General features: G+C 44.8%; 1 protein-coding gene across 1 annotated transcript; it reads right to left on the reverse strand.

Moving 5' to 3' along the window:
- Nucleotides 1-1,044: 1,044 nt before the first annotated feature.
- On the reverse strand, nt 1,045-6,815 carry BAG3 (BCL2-associated athanogene 3; the record flags this gene model as incomplete). The annotated part of the gene is made up of 3 exons (XM_010019037.1): nt 1,045-2,354; nt 3,974-4,354; nt 6,459-6,815. Coding segments are annotated over 3 exons (1,512 nt in total), but the record flags the coding sequence as incomplete, so codon positions are not given.
- Between the last annotated feature and the right edge of the window lie 10,395 nt (nt 6,816-17,210).

Here is a 17,210-nt window from a genome sequence, read left to right on the forward strand (position 1 = left end):
CCTACAACTAAGCAGACAGTTCAGCTGTTATTTCAAAACACTTGTTGTATTTAAAACCAGGTTTTCGGATGGGTTTAAACCTCATTTCCCAACTAATCTCATGAGTCAGAGTGTATGTAATTCAATATGTAATCAATTGCCTCAAGCAGCTATTTTCCTCACAAACACATGCTGTCAGGTTAAGAAAAGGTTTGTTCATTTTACAAATGCAAGTCAAAGGTAACTTCTGGAGTTTGGTTAGAAGCCCCCCTTCCTCCCTTGCACTCACTCTTCACTGGGCTGACTCTGCTGCTTTCATTTTACATGCATGTAGCTGAACTATGTTTTATGTCCCTTGCTTAAGTATAAGCTGCTGATCACTTCAACCAACCATGAAGTACTGCCTGAACTGTTCACAGGAGGCTGTACTACCTTTCATCATATTGGCTCAATGAACACAAAGTGTGTTTGGCTTGAAACTCAGACGTAATTGTTAATAAAATACTACTGACATTACAGAACAAGTTAAGATGCTGTCAAGTAAATTTCTGTAGACAACAGCAGTAGATAGTTATTATTACTTCATGTTGGCAACATTTCTGTTAAATCACAGAATAGCTTGGGTTGGAAATGACCTTAAGATCATCCAGTTCCAACCCCCCTGTCATAAGCAGGGACACCTCACAGTAGACCACGCCGCCCAAGGCTCTGTCCAACCTGGCCTTGAACACTGCCAGGGATGGGGCATTTACCACTTCTCTGGGCAACATGTTCCAGTGCCTCATGACCCTCACGGTAAATGGTGATTCCCAAGGAAGAAGGAGGGGAAAGGAAAAAAAACGAGGAAATGCTAAGCCAAGTTCTCTCCTCAATCCATATATGTGATACAGCAACAACATTAAAAGGGAGCAGGTGAATGGAGAAAGGTGCATTTTGGTCCCGATGAGAAAGCAGCTGTCAGACTTCAACTACAGCAGTGTACTAAAAGAAACCTGTGTTCAGAGGAGCGCATTTGAAACCCATGACTGCCCTTCCATTTCCAGCTTATAAAATCACAAGACTAAATTAGGCTTCTATATTATTTTATTTCCCTCTTAAAATATAGCATTGAAGTCCTGCACACATATAAATATCCCTACGGTTTCTTACACACTTTCTATCCATCATTACTTAAAGTGCCCAACTGTGAACATTAGAAATAGAAACATTACTGTTAAGAGTGGCTACACTTGGAGAAGGACTGGTATTCTGACAGTGCAGGCCTCTGATTTTACAAAAATCACCTGCAGAAGAATACACCCTCAACAACACACATCAAGATTAACCCTGAAGTACTTGCTTTGGGTTTTTTTTACTCTGATCTGAAAGTGATTAACGTACAGGGTTCAATTTTGATGTCTTTTACATAGTGTAAGAATAAAGGATAAATGCATTACTTTCTTTCTAGCTCCCTCCTTCCCCCACAAAGTGTTTACTGTGTCCCAAGCTGCTATGTTGATTAAAAACCAGTTGAAAAGAGCTCTGGAAATGCATGCAACTTAAAATTCACTTAAACACACTTTCAGTTATAAAGTCTGAGAGATTTTAAGTTCAGCACATGGCTACGGTTCAGTTGGGTTATTAGATGTGTTTGTCGTAGTGGTGAGATTGGTAAACACTTCTTCCTTAGTTTCAGGCTGATGTCTTTCCATTTTGGTTTCCTCTTTAGCATCTTTATTACTGGTATCTGCTTTGCTCTTGACTACCACAGGTTCAATCTCCATGATTTCCTGTGGTGGTTTAGGCTCTGGCAAATTTGGCTGAAGTCCATCAACTTGAACGGGTTCTGGGACATCTTCTGCTTTCTGTTCAAGTCTTTCCAAAATATTCTGGACCTTCCTTACACCATCTCTCCTGGCCTGGCGCACATCTGCACGACCCTCAGGGTCCACTGAGTCTAGGGCTAGCAACTCTTTGGTCAAATACTCTTCAATCATCAAGTACTTTTTGTCATTTTTCTTGCCTTCAAAGGAGTTGACTGCCTGCTCAAGCATTTGTACTTTCTCCAGAATTGCCTCCACTTTCAACACACCAGGATGCTTTTGAGGTTCTCCTGTTTCCACTGTCTTCGGTGCTGCCACTTCTTCAGGAGGAGGAGGCCTTTCCTGCGGGGGAACCATCTTAGGTGGGGCAGGAACCTTCTTATCAGCTTTCTCTGCCATGGCTGGAGGCTTCTGGGGTGGTAGTTTAGTATCCGGCTCTTGGTGGGTGACCTGAATTGGGATATATGGTGATGGTGCTTCAGCTGCGGATGGTGGGACTGCCTTGTTCTCAGGTTTGATTTCAGGGGATGGTCTTGGTGGCTCTTGAGGTGGGACTTGTTGTTGCTGAGAAACCTGGTGAGCACAAAGCAAGTCTGTGTTGAGACACAATGACCAATGCTCCTTATTTCCATGTAAAGAAGAAGTAACCTCCAGTTGTCTGTACTTCTGGAAGTGCAATTCTCACACCCCCCAGGTGACTCATCTTCCCTGGCCACTGCTGAATTCTATTGTTTTAACATTAAAAAAAGTACTGTGCTGAAAAGTTCACTTATTGTTTTCAAGCTATTGCAGATTACAAGCACCAGACAACTCTCAGAGACAATAAACCAACCTGCCCATGCTCACTGAAATCAGCCCTACAAGCAGTTTTGTAAGACCCTAGAGCAACGCCTTCACCTGATCTAGGTCAGTAAGACTTGCTGTAGCTGACTGCAGCACAGTCAAGATTTCATCCTTCATCTCATCACTAACTGAGAGCTGGTGCTTCTTGAAAAGCTGACTGCTTTGCTGAGCGTTAACCACATTTTGAGCTGTTCTCACGCCATTTCTGTTTTCAGGACATTCCTTTTGTTGCTTGTGCTTATTTGTACTGATTTTATCTTTACAGTATTTATGCACATAGGTTACTATGTCAATCTTATTGCACTGTAGTGATTAGGAACAATCCTGGGATTACTAGAGCTTTAAAAGTCATCAAATCAGAAATCTCTTGCAATTGAGATTAGTTTGGAAATCTTAGCAGAAAACTGCAATTCATGAGGTCTGTATTTTCCATCTGCCACCCCCTTCCCTTACTCTTGCACATACACAGTGATTTTGGAAAGGTGCTACTAGATCCACCCGTCATGGATTTAAAAGGCTTAAGTAAAATACCTACATTTATACTCAGACCAAGTAAGTAAATGGCCTACGCTGACAATCTGTTACTGCTTTACCCACTGAACATAGAGTTTGATCAGGGAGCTCCAATTCTCACCCATAAAAATACAAGAGCATTATAACCTGGGATATGCCATTAAATCTGCAGTCTTCATTGTTTTGTACTGCCTCCTGGGTTTTCAACACTACTAACCTAGTTCTGCTGTCAGTTTTCATGTGAAATCTCTCTAGAGAGGAAATCAAGGCTTGTTTTTATAATACACCCTTCCACACACTCACACTTGTCAAATTCCCAGGAGGTTTAGTAGTTTTAGTAAGAATTTTAACATGGATAAAGGCTGCAATGAGCAACAGCTTCTGTGAGCAAGAGCATCCTTCCTATAGGAAGAATCAAATGCTTTAAGACTAGGTTTTGCTGATCCCTTCTTCAGAACTAAAATTACTCTGTGCACCCGATGCTATCCTAAATGCTTCTGAGACATCAATGAAGTGTATTTACATAGATGCCACAAATCCTACAGACTTGACTTTCTTCTCACAAGCATCATGCAACATCAGTGACCTCAGTGTCATTACATCACATTATACTCTGATCAGAGGAAAAGCAAATTGTGTGCTAAATCACATTTCAGTGATCCACCAACTCCACACTCCTGCTAAAAGGAAAGGCCACTTGCTGCCAGAATCATCTCAGTGTCTCCCTGCTTGTTTAAATCCAGAACAGAGACTGCTTTACATCAGCACGAGCTGATTTCTCAGCTCTGCACTGAACAAACTACCTGGCCTGTAAGTCCCTTCCCCGCTCTACGTACCTGGGGTCTGTCTACAACTGTCTGCACTCTGATGGGTGCCGGGGGCTGTATCTGGGTGGTAACTCTGGCGGGTGAACTGTCACGGCTCGAAGAGCCTCTCTGGGCCATCCTGAATGGAGACTGTGCTCGCGTTGTCTTCGGCTCCCTCTCATCTGGTTGGATTTTGTGGAACACTGGTTGGTGGGCTTGGAATTCGCTCTGCTGGGCAGGGTAGTGTGTCTTCTGTGCCTGGTGGTACACTTGCGCTGGTTGCCGCTGGATATTTTCATGGATCACAGGAATTGGAATATAACCGCGGGGAAGCTGATGGCTCCCTGCGTTGGGTCTGCCAGAGGACTGAGGGGAAGTGGTTGCAGAATCGGGAGCTCCAGGACATTGAGGCTGCCATGAAAACAAAATCCATTATTAAACTTTGTGCTCACAGTACTTTTCATTTCCAAAGAGAAAAGGAGATGGTCATAGAAACTGCGCTCGTGTTTACGGCATGCAAGGGATCCACTTCCTTGTTTTTTTAGCGAAGGCCGCTCTAGACAAACCACAGAAGTTGTGAGAGCATCATTATAACAAGTAGGAACCTGAGCTACAGCATTCCCAGCCCTCAAATGAGCAGGGAGTGGATGCTCAGTCAGAATGTTTGCTGCTTTTGCATGGCTGTTCCTGTCTAAACCTGTTAAATTTGAGGTAAGCTAAAGTTAAGCAAACAAATTATATGCTGGAGACAGAAACAACCCCCTAACAGAGGCACAGAGCATTTAGACTTCTGATCCCCGTCACACTAACAGATTTTGTTTGGTTTGGGGTTTTTTAGAAGCATGTAATTAGTTCAGTAGCAGGCTATGGCAATGCATATATGGCTCATGCTCCCTTTTTCCCCCCTAAGACCTTGCAACACCGTAGCCCCTTGGCAGCTAGAGAGCTGCACTATCTCAGACCTGCTGTTAGCAGAAGTGAGCTGCAGAATCCAGTTCCCAGCGTGTTCGAGGTTGTGGATCTGCAGTTTGGGGAAAGGCAGTTTGCTCATAGCTCCCTCCCACCTCCTGCACTGCCAATCCCTCACCCCAGACACTGGGCACCAACTCCAGCAGCTGTCAGGCTATTCTCTGACCAGTTTCACTCTCTAAGTAAAGAGCAAAGAAAAATCATTTCCTGATGGGTTTGTTACAGGGCTCAGTGAAAGGCCAGGTCAGCCTGGAGCTGGCAGAGGAGAGGGCAGGACAACACAGCCAGAAGGCAACAGAAGGATGAGTTAGTGGCAAGTCAGGAGAGTTAGTGGAGCAAGACCCCTCTTTTGGTGCTGGTGAACTGCTCAGCTGCCCATGAAGCAGCAACCTTGAACAAGTAAGTTAAATGCTGGTTTGTATTAAGGTACCCATCACTGCCATGATTTGTGCCTTTAAACCCCATGCAAACAAGACCATCACCACAGGCTTTGGTCAGTTGATACCCACACTGTGCTGCCCAAGTTTCTAACAGCAAGCTCTGAGGTCCTCACTAGTTATCTCAGAGGACTTCAGGAAGAGGCACAGAAGACATGCTCCTGAAGCCACTCTGTGCACCAGACAAAGCTGAACAGTGTGGGGAGAAGAAAAAGCTGAGCCTCTTGTCCTGGTGTAGCATGGACAAGGCATCGTTAGTCAAGACAGCAGAGAAACCTGCTAACAGACTTCTAATTACACTGTTCAGACTCCACCACTGCTGAATTACAGACCTGATGATGCATTTTCAGCTTGGTCAAGGCTGCATTTCCTGCTCATCTTACTTTGGAAAAAGATGAGGTTGGTATATCCATGTATTACACGAACACCGATTCTGCTCATTCTCCAGATTTTGGCAAACCAAAATCCTGCTTCCTGACACACAAAGCAAGCAGGGGTGACTCTTCTGTTAAATGAAGTTCAGAGCTTGAAAATACTTTAGCATGCCTCTGAAGAACCAAAATCCTTTACAATTCACTTTTAAAGCTGTATATATGTAAATCCATACACTCGAGACAACTGCAATATTAAATTGGCAAGCAAAGATCACAGCAGTAGGGCTTCTGAAGCGGCCCAGCTTGTTAGCTAACCGGCCACTTTTCTTTCTGTCTCTCCCACTTTTGTTAACTTCACTTTCTGACTCAGGGTGCAGAACACAAGGAACCTGTCTGTGCCCTCCACTTACGGGGGAACCAGTATAAAGCCCAAAACAATCCTCCCTTGCTGCAGGGCCTCACAGCTCAGAGGCTGCCTTTCTGCAGAAGCCATGTCCATGCATTTAGTCCTGCAGAATCCCTGCAGACCGAAAGCGGGCCACGCTAGAAAGAACCTCACATATTTATGCTGCCGTGACTGTGCACTTTTGCATTTGAATACTCTTGGGAAGCATTGGGAAAATGTAATCCTGTGGCAAGTCTGGCTTTCTGAAGGATCAACTCCCCGTGTGACATTCAGGTCACAAATGCTGCAAAGACCAATGCAAACACACCCCAGCAACACTGACAAGTTACCTCGGGTCCGTGCGCGGCCGGCGCTGGGGCTGCTGCAGCTGCCGGTGTCTGTCCACATTGTTTATCCGCCTGAGAAGCCTCCGCTGGTCCCCTTGGAGGGGACTCCGGGCCAGCATAGGCCCCCCTCAGAGGTGGCTGTGCCTGCACCGTGGTAGGGACAGCTTCTGTCTTGTACCACTGCACATTGGGCTGCGGAGCAGAGAAGCACGGGTGCTGCTGTCTGCCGTCGATGCCTTCATGGATAACAGGAATGGGGATATAGCCGGCCCGGAGCTTGGGGTATCCCATGTTTACTTCTCTTGCTGGCGGCTGCTTGGGGCTGTCACGAGATGGACCGTTTGCCGATGACTGGCTTTCCTAGAAGTTAAAAACATCACATTGCACTTGTTGGTAGTTCAATACAACACTAAAGGTCTGTCCTAAAAGCGGTATCAGCTCTATAGGAGAAGTTCAGACACTCTCAGGTCTGTGTACAGCAGCTACCACAGCAGGTGCTCACACCCCAGATCTGCAGGCAAGAGAAGAGAGGAAACCAAAAGGTCTGCTTATGTTATGTATGAGGCTTTCACCCCCCCGCTTCTCACGAATACCAACTTAGGCTTTAAAATACCCGCCTAATTACAACAGCATTTCTTATTTAGCGTGCATTACTTGCACTTAGCCACCAGCCCACTCCCTTCAGATGGAGCTCCTCCAATTCAAACAAGCGCTCACAGGACCAGAGGCATTTCCTCAGCACCTCTCAGAACCCAGCCTATAGATAACATCTGAAAAGATACTTTCATGGAAGCCTAATCCCATCAGAAGCACGATGTTTGTTGGTATTGTTCTTCCCACTGGCTATATAAAGAGTTACTGCTGCTGCATACTGCAGAACATGTTCCCTTTCAGCTAGGGCAGGATCCGGTTCAGTAAATACTGAGGGAGAAGGGAAGACAGGATAATGAAGAGGAAAATGCTGAAAAGCAAGATAAAATAACCCCTGTATTGTCTGCATATGCTCACTGGACAATGTCAAAGCTCTGGCAAGGGTGGAAGTGGTTCATACTAAGAGCCCTCACAAGTCCTCTAGTAAGTTCTTCCTGCATCGGTCATTCTATTTTGAGGCCCTGCGAGGGCCAAGTTCCAGATGTATCTGTAAGTCAGATCATATAACAAGCACCTCTGTCATTCAGAGGGTAATGTCATTATTCAGTAAGAGGAGAATTTAATAAGGGGACATATGGTGCAAGTGTTGGAAACCCTATTTTTAAAGAGGTGTTTAAGCTGCAGAAATATTTAATGTCGCTTCTGTACTCATTAACATACTAATTCATCAGGAATTAACTCTTTCACCAACCAGATTCTGAGTGTTCTTCCCATATGGGTGTCCCCTTTAAACGTGATTCCTGAGAACTCCTGTGAGCAATAAAACTGCAGAGAATTAAGGCTGTTACTTAGGTAAGCTATTAAAATAAAGATAATAGTACTAAAAGGAACAAGTTCAAAGTCAGAGCCCTGATGTTGAATTTCCTTTTACTCACTAAAATACCCTCCACAAACAAAGGAGAACATTCTGAAAGAGGCACGGAGGAGAGCCAGGCCTAGAAACTTCGCACAGAGAAGTAACTTGAAGTTGGCTTTTCCAGTTGCAGAACAAGGATGATCTCATGCCAAGGTCTGCACCAGGATCCACCGCCAACACTGAGTCATTTTAAATCCACCCTACCGGGAAACCACATCCTTCTGCTCAACACAGATTCGGGGTGTGTGTGTGTGTGTGTGTTCAGGACCCCCAGCACCAACAAACATTTACCAGTTCACCTTCTCCCAGCACAGCCCCGGATCCACAGCATTCCCAGCAGCCACCTCTCCCGGGATCCAGAGAGACGCACGGTGACGCCAGCAGATTGCATTTGCCGGAAAAATAGATCTGAGGTGCGCTCAGCTAACAACAATGCAGGGCCCCGTCCCAGCCAAATGTCTGCCGGGAGAGCGGAGCCGAGCAGGCTGCCGAGCAGGGAGGGAGAAGTGATGATTCCAGAGTGGGAAGCAGCACCTTGCTGCCGCTGCACGCTGACTCGATGCATTCTGCGCCCCGCGCGCACCAGCTGCTCCCCGGCACAGGCTCCCTTGACGGAGGGAGCAGGCGGCGGGTGAAACCCGAGAGCTCACAGCCAGCCACCCACAGCTATAAAAAGGAGATTCACTCACTTCCAGCGCTGACCAAACTCCCCGCGGGAAGGGTCGGGGCTGGGAAGGGGTTAGGAGCTGGGTGGGCTCAGCAGCGTCGACAGATGCCCCAACAGGAGAAGGGGTTTGGCTGCTCTTGCTCCACTCCACCCGGGTGTACAATAGATCTGCCCTAAGGGATTATTTGTCAGCTCCTCTCTCTCGGCATTTTAGGGGTCTGCAGTGTTTTGAACTGCTCCATCTGAGGATAAGACCTTCAGTCTTCTGCAGTAATCCACAATGATTGCAGGGGGCTGGAGTAGAGGACCTTTGAAGGACCCTTCCAACCCAACTATGCTACGATTCTATGATAAATCACTGCCAAGGCTTCAACAATGGACAGTCTCCCACTGCCCACAGCCTCCATAAACCCCCTCTTAGGAGTCTGCCCATGGGCTTCCCCTCCCTTGTCTTCATTTTGAGATCCTTGAGGCTGCCCTTGTTTTGAACTGTCTTCGCAATCTGACAGATCTGCCTCTGCAACTTAAGCCCTGGTAGGAAATACAGAAGAAACAGCCCAAAACCAAAGAAAAAATCAGGCTGGACTGCCTTCTCAAACCATTCAGTTTACATCTGAAGTGAAACTTCTGGCAAGTCTAACACTTTTAAATGGAAACACTGGCCCCTCCTTAAGAGCCACAGCATAAACTATACTCTCATCATTTGTTATTTATTCTTACAGCGTCAGACAACCTGTGCTGATCCTGTGGAAAGTTAGTATTTCGAGTTGGTCCTTTGTTCCAGGCTTTTTTTCCCCTGTAGTCAGGCCTGCTAACCACAGAGGAATTTGTGTGCATCTCTTTGCAGTGCCATCATACTGGAGCAGTCCTCAGTGACTGAACAAATGCAGCATCCTCTTTTTTTTCCCCATGGTCAGTAGCTTGGAGGCAGAGAGATCAGATGTTTTCATCACAACTGTTCTTCCTGACCCGCACTGGTCTCTTCAACACTTAATAGTAGTTTGGGGTTGTTCTTAGTGAGCACAACAGCTGCATGTGGATCCAATACCCCTGTAGTCAGGCTTGTGGCCAAAGCCAGTCTGTTTTGTGCAAGGGAGCCTGGACTAACAGGTTCTGGAAGACTTCAGGAGAAGCTCAGGTGTGCCTGGGGACACCGCCGCAAGGGAGAGGAAGGGAATTTCTCCTGCCCTCGTCCAAGGAATCAAGGAGTTCTTTGATAAGAAAACTGAGAGTAATTATAAGCAACAGAGTACGGATGGATTGTCTCACAGTAGCATGAGTGACCATCAGCACTGCAGGAACCCCGGCTGTAATCACATGCTTGGTTTACACTGAAGAGACAGAATCCCCAAAAAGGGATTTGAGGAAGCACAAAATGCAAAACAAGCCCCCTAAGCAGCTCAGAAATGCTGACACCAGTCCTGGGCTACACTTCAGGTAGGCTGAAACACCACCAGAAACTCAGACCTGACCCACCATTTCAGTAGCAAGCGTGAAGCAGTCAAATGAGAGCAAAAAGCATCACTGTGCTGTGGACAAGCCGTGGTGGGGATCTGCTCAGGAGGAATGACAGGGCTCCCACCTTGGGACGAGGACATATGCTTCTGTTGTGAGGCCATCACCATGATAAATAAAGGTGCAGCCAACACAAGTTGTGCAACTGGAAAAAACACTTCATCCCCCCACATCCTACTGTTGGCGTCCCATGGGAAGGGCACGGCCAGGAGTGACGCTGAAATCCTCCAACTTGCTCCGATTTGAAGTGAGTTCTTGCACTGTGTGCCAGTGGAATGGAAAAGTGACAGCAAGAGAAAAACACAACCTTGCATCAAAACTGCCAGTACAGCTGTACGATCCATCCGGAGTGGATAATGGCATGACTCCTGATGTGCCCAGTGACTGCTCAAGTGTTATTCCAGACGGAAACAAAGAAACCTGCAAATTCAGTCACTGCTGATGCCAGCAAATTGCCACTGAGTCATCCAGATGGCTGTACCAAGAGAGTGAAATCTCAGAGTATTCTGTACGCACATTAGATCACTTGAATACTTGCACCCAACTCAGAATCTCCCTTTTGAGACTCCTTGCATAAGACATTTTTCATTCCTTTCCTACTAAAATGGTCTACAGAAAAACAAGTTAAAAAGCAAGTCTGGTACTATTTGTAGTGCAGTAAATTCAGCTCTCTAAAGCATGTGTGTATTGTACACACATATAGAACCTCTGCAGCTCTTGCACGGCAACCATTCAAATACTTAAATTGTACTCGTTTTGTAACTATTATTTAGCAAAGGATCACAGAATTCACCAGCATTACCAAGAGATGAATTATCTCTCTCTGTATGCAAACAGAAGCTCTACTGATTTCAGTATGGCTCTCAACTTTTAAGTAAAGAATATCATCCAAATAAAAGGATGCTGGTTGCTCAAATGACTGAGAAGATGCCAGTGTCTGACAAAATCTGACCCAGGAGCACGCTTCTCATGAGTTTAAGCCCAGATCCATGTATTCAGGAAGAAAGGAGTAAAATGATTCTGTTCTTTCACAACACAACAACGTAAGTAAAAGAAGTGACTGAAATATGACATCTAAGTTTTCTCTACATAGATACTCAAATCTGGGTTTTTATCAGAAATTGACATGAATAACCAAAAAAGCCAGATTTGCCTAATATTTAAAGCTGAAGATGACGTGCCAATTCTATTTATCTAAAAAGAAATACCATTTTATGTCATGGAAAGGCAGTAGTTTAACCCTTAGAACTGGATTCCATATCTACTTGTTTTTATTTTTGGCCAGACTTCTTTTTTCCCCCCTTCTCTCTTGCACTAACTAAATAAATCAAAACCACCACACCAGCATTGCTACCAACAGAAATCAGCATGTCCAAGTACTTCTAAGGAGTTTCTCAACAGTGCCTTATGTTTAAATATATAGTACAACATTAGCATAAAGTACGTTTCAATAATGTATCTATAGTATATCTAATATATAGATCTAATACATCTATCTATTTGTATATAGTTCCCAGGGAACTATACAAGTGGGAAGGTGGGGAGGGATCTGCTCTCAGCACTGACCCCAAGCCTCCTACTGCCATGCTTCAGCCACTGAAGAGTTTTACATTCTCACTCTTCAACTCACAATTTGTGCTTAAATATACACACTGAGCACACAGGCATCAGAGCAAGATATCATTAGCTAATGACTGAAGGAAACCATGAATAAGCTCAGTCGCATGAGCTGTCTCGGTAGAACTTGGTCACATCATGTAACCCATTTATCCACCAAGCCGCTTTTGATGTTTTACTCCTTGAATGCTGAGTTTTATTTCCTAACAAACACATGTGTAGGCAAACAGGCCTTTTGTTCTCTCTTGTAATTATCATGTCGTATTAGACAAGTATTACATTAGTGCAGGCTCTATCTGATGAAGCACAATGATGTCATTGGAAAGAACCAAAAACTGAAGGAGAACTCTAATCCTACGCTTTCCAGAACAGAGAGCCTTTCTGGAGCAATGATGTTGGCTATCTCGCAGACCAATTTAGTTTCACAAACTAAAACTGTTCTTTTTTGATCACCAAGATGATTCTTTCTTAGGCTAAAACACCTTGGCACAGACACGACAACACTTGCCCTTTATGCCCACGAGTTGGCCCATGCACAGAAAGCATCCGAGAGGCCACACTGAACATGTTCAGAGCAAGAAGCAGTGACTGCTACAGAAAGCAGCGCGCTCTGTGGAGCGAGCTGGGATCACCACCCATCCTGTCAGCTTTGAAGGATGGGGTTAAAGAAAAGCCCTTTAAAGCACTCACAGAAATATCCTTGTCAAGGGCAATGAGAACAACACCCTTTATTCAGTTATTTCTGTTCACTGCCTGCTTTCCTAAGAAGCAGGTGCTCAACCTGGTGCTTTCCTGCTATTACAGGTGAGCCAGAAATTTGGAACACAGAAGAAAGCACAAGCCTCAAGAATTTGCAAATCAATGCCCCTTAAAGAACATGAGAGTAAGTAGCCAACAAGTGACATTCACAGGTTGTAGTCAGGGTCTACATTTTCACTGGGATTTCATTTTGCACACAGCAGTTTCCTGACTTCACTTCCTCAAACAGCAATTTTCCAACACTATAAAAACACTGGCTACACTGCACCCTATTTATCAATTATAAGGCCTTGTCACCAGCCATAAAAATGTACTTTCATGCTGCCCAACCTGCTGGGTGATGCTAGACAAGTCGCTTCACCACCCCATGTCTCATTTTCCTGTCTGTAAAACTAAGGGAAAATCAAAAGAAACCAACAGCTTCTGCAACATACTTGAAGAGACAGGATTTTTCAGTTATTACTAATGCAATTTGTGTGAACAAGCCATTTCTTCTATTTTATATCCATAATTAATTTGCCATAACTAGAGGGCATAGCTGCCACAGAAGAAGGTGGACATAGAGCTTACCTATGAAATGATACTGTCTATATACCCCAAAGCATATTGGATTGTTACCTGCCTTATCATGGTTCAAGTGGGAACAATTCTATTTTTGCCATGTGGTTATGGAAAAGTCCTGCCTGTGTATGTAAGTGTTAAAAATGTGATTCCTAGATAAGGATGTTGCCACCTGGAACAAGTATTCTTCCTGTCTCCTTTAGGTAAGAGGTGTGCTGTGTCAGGACTTACACAGAACCGTGCAAGGCCGTCCTTGCTTCGCCTCTTGCATGACTGCCCAGACACAGCCACGTTACTTCTAGCATCATTTCTTTCTGCTCCTCTTATTTCAGATTTGATTCATCCCTTCTTTTCAGATTAATTGGGATCTCTGTAAATTAACTCCCTGCTTACCATGTTCTGTCAAGGAGGACTTTGAATAACTACACAAAGCAGCTTCAGGGAATCTGGACAAAGCCACAAAATCCTCTATCGATCATTTTACCACTCCTGCATATTATGCCTTTTATGTATCACAGAATATTTTGGGTTGGAAGGGACCTTAAAGCTCATCCAGTTCCAACCCCTGCCACGGGCAGGGACACCTTCCACTAGAGCAGGTTGCCCCAAGCCCCTGTGTCCAACCTGGCCTTGAACACTGCCAGGGATGGGGCAGCCACAGCTTCTCTGGGCACCCTGTGCCAGCGCCTCAGCACCCTCACAGGGAAGAGCTTCTGCCTCAGAGCTCATCTCAGTCTCCCCTCATATACTTTCCTAATATATACAGCACCCTTTTAATCCAGTATCTGATTTCTTAACCTGACTGTGACAGAATGCACATCTGCAGGTAATGTAAAGACCACTGCAGGTAAAAGAGACCTAAATTGTTACCTAGTCTTGCATTCCCTTCCACTGATGCAAACCATGGCAGAGTTTCAGACAGGCTGTATTGAACTTCCAAAGCAATTTCTAATTTGGTCTACCAAGAATTTTTCAGTCAACTTGAACGTGAGAAGTCAGTGCTCAAAAATAAGTTCACAGCTAAAGAGAGGGGAATTGAGTGACTTAAGACTTATTTGGGGAAGCGGAGAGAAAAGAGGTGCACCAGTCATGAAGGGCAAGGATGGAAACTTAGGTGTAGTCCCCCAAATACCAATGAAGCCATCAGTAGGAGAGTGAGATGGCTTCTTCTGTTGTTTAGGCCTGTGCAGTCCCTGTTGCAACCAATAAATATATCACTATTAGGACTGCTCCCAGACTTTCTGGCTGCTAGAGCTTTTATCTCAAACCCAAGGCATTAGTGAGCTATTGATCACTGGAGTATTAGTTCAGTGGAGCTCAGCACAGTCAATTCCTTTGGTCTATTTTTAGTTGCAGTATTCCCCACTGGCTTTACTGCATGTGGAAACAACATATGGGAGGGACATCAATAAATACTTAAAGCCTTGTTTTCTTCTTTAATCGTAACCTATTTTTATCAACACTTTGGGGAATACCAAGTAAGCAATTTAACACTATGAATCTTGCAGAAAGTATGTTGAGCTGCGATGGCGTAAGTTAATACCAACAATAGATAAGCATAGGAAATCAGTAATTCTACCCAAGAAGAGATATAGGAAGGAGAGTGACATTGTTAGGGAAGACTTTTAGTAGAAGTCTGCATATTCATGCTTCATGATATCGGTTGTACCTTACCCTTTGAATGTCTTGCTATTAACTAATTTGACACTTGGAAGAAAAATCATTAGTCTACCAGGAGGTTTTGTTAATAAATGTTTTTCAGCCATTTGCAGAGTCATGGCTTGTTTCTCACTGGAGATTCTCTGTTCTTTCTCAGGAAAGTCTCCCTAGTCCAGCCTTGTAACTACAGTGAGCAAAAGGAACAAAGCTAAACGTGCAGAGGAAGGACACTCATCCTTCAGGTGGGTAAAAGAAGGCTAGGCTGCCTGAGAAAATAACAGGGAGCCATCTGAATCGAGGAATGCATCTAAAACACATAGTTAAATGCAAAACCAAGGTCTGGTTCTGCTGACATAAAATGGCTCTGCATGGGTTACAGTTTTAGAAGAGCCATTTCTCATTTTACCTGATCATCTCCCTGGTACAGGTTACTGCAGTCAGCGTAGTTACACTGATGTCAAGCCCAGAGTAAGTGAGAACCAAGATCAACCACTCAGGAAAAATGGGACTTCATTATTAAAACTGTCTCGGCTACATTACTTAGCTAGAAAGGCTCCGACAGCTTTAGCCCTGTGCTCCATTCATTGTCCACTTACAGTGTAACCACAGAATCCCAGTATGGTTTGTATTGAAGGGAGCTTAAAGCTGATCCAGCTCCAACCCCTGCCACGGGCAGGGACACCTTCCACTAGAGCAGGTTGCTCCAAGCCCCTGTGTCCAGCCTGGCCTTGAACACTGCCAGGGATGGGGCAGCCACAGCTTCTCTGGGCACCCTGTGCCAGCGCCTCAGCACCCTCACAGGGAGGAGCTTCTGCCTCAGAGCTCATCTCAATCTCCCCTCTGGGAGGTTCAAGCCATTACCCCTTGTCCTGTGCCTCATTTTGCTGCCTACATCTCTTCAGAAAGGGAACAAATATTCAGGAAGACAACATCGATAGATATAGTGTAAGGGTTAATTAAACACCATCATAAAGGTGACTAAAAATGCTAGTTTCACTGGCTGCTTTCAATGAAAGCAAGGCCAAGATAAAAGTCAGAACCGGTCTGATATTTGTATAATCATCCCTGAGAAGGTGCATGAAGTCTGACACACACAGTCAGCTTTTGCAATTCTCAGATCACTTCTAAAATCCCTAAGTTCTTATCTGAGCTACACTGAGAACAAGGGAGATCAGAAAGCTCTTCATATCCAGTCTTTCTGCCCACGTCTGTGATTTTGTCCTTCCTACCTGTTTGGGTTAAAAGAAAATAAATTATGCCTTCAGAAATCACTGCTGGATTTGAAATTCAGTGTTAGTGGGTAAGCTTGTGTTCTTTGGCATTGTCCAGAGAAGAAAACAGTACATAGGAAGAGAAATACTTTGCTTAGGCCTGACTCTGAGATTCTTCTGCTAAATTGTACCTGTCCTTGTGGAATACGCTGTGTACCACTGTGTGCTACTAAAACGATTTCAGAAGCTGTCCATTAATTCCAGCAGACATTCTTAACTCAAGGCTCTGACAAGTGGCTGTATGGGGTCGGTTACACATAGCTCCTACCACCCCAAACTGGAGGGGTTTTTCTTTGAACTCCCCAAACCCAACAGTTTTCCATATTCGTCTCTGGAAGCATTTCTCTCCCTCTCTCTCAATGAGAGATCCCAAAGCACACACACATTCCTGCCTACAGGGAGCAGGAACAGATTTTCCGGCTTGGAAAGACGTGTATCCCACAAGAGCTGTTCAAAAGCAGGTGCAGCTTTTGCTGTGTATAATAACCCTTGCAGGCTGGCAGGAGGAGAGGCACTTTTCATTACCACAGATTCCAGGTCAGATAGGGGTGAAAACTTGTTTTGTTTCAGACACCCACTCCCGCAGAGCACTCACTAATCAGACTACCTCAAACTCTGTTTTCACCCAATTAGCAAAAGCAGTTTAAATGTGGGTTTTCTGTTAAATGGGTGAGTTTCTGTTCCCATAACACAAGGCTTTGAGTAAACAGACGCTGTTTTATGGTTCTAAAGCTCATTCTATTAGTTATTTTTACTGCCTTAACAGCCAGTGTTAGTGGGTGCCTCATGACAGCAGGAAGATGGTGTCTCCAAAGGGAGCTGAAGCACTTTTCCCAATGCCAGTGTCAATATTCATATTATCAAATCACATTTTGCTAAGACTTTGTATTACTACTAGAATTATGTCGTTGATGTATAGATCAAATGCACCAGCCCTTCAGAAGTTGACAAGGGGGTTGATCTATGATAGAAAAGCGCATCCCTTTCCTTTCTTTCCCACACCAGGCTGCTCTCACACCGAGCTTTCGCTCGGGAAATTCTCTTTTAAGAAGTATTAAGTTCTTAAGCGCGTTTACTGACTGCTTTGAGCCTCGTGTTTTATAAGGCGAGGCACAGGAGAAGGTGGCAGGAGGAACGCCGAGGAACCCTTTGAGGACCGCACCGGGGGCTCCGCACCCAGCAGCCCGCGGTCCTGCCCT

The sequence above is a fragment of the Nestor notabilis genome, unplaced genomic scaffold, assembly GCF_000696875.1.
Source record: "Nestor notabilis isolate BGI_N333 unplaced genomic scaffold, ASM69687v1 scaffold12357, whole genome shotgun sequence".
In the NCBI taxonomy this organism is placed as follows: Eukaryota; Metazoa; Chordata; class Aves; order Psittaciformes; family Psittacidae; genus Nestor; species Nestor notabilis.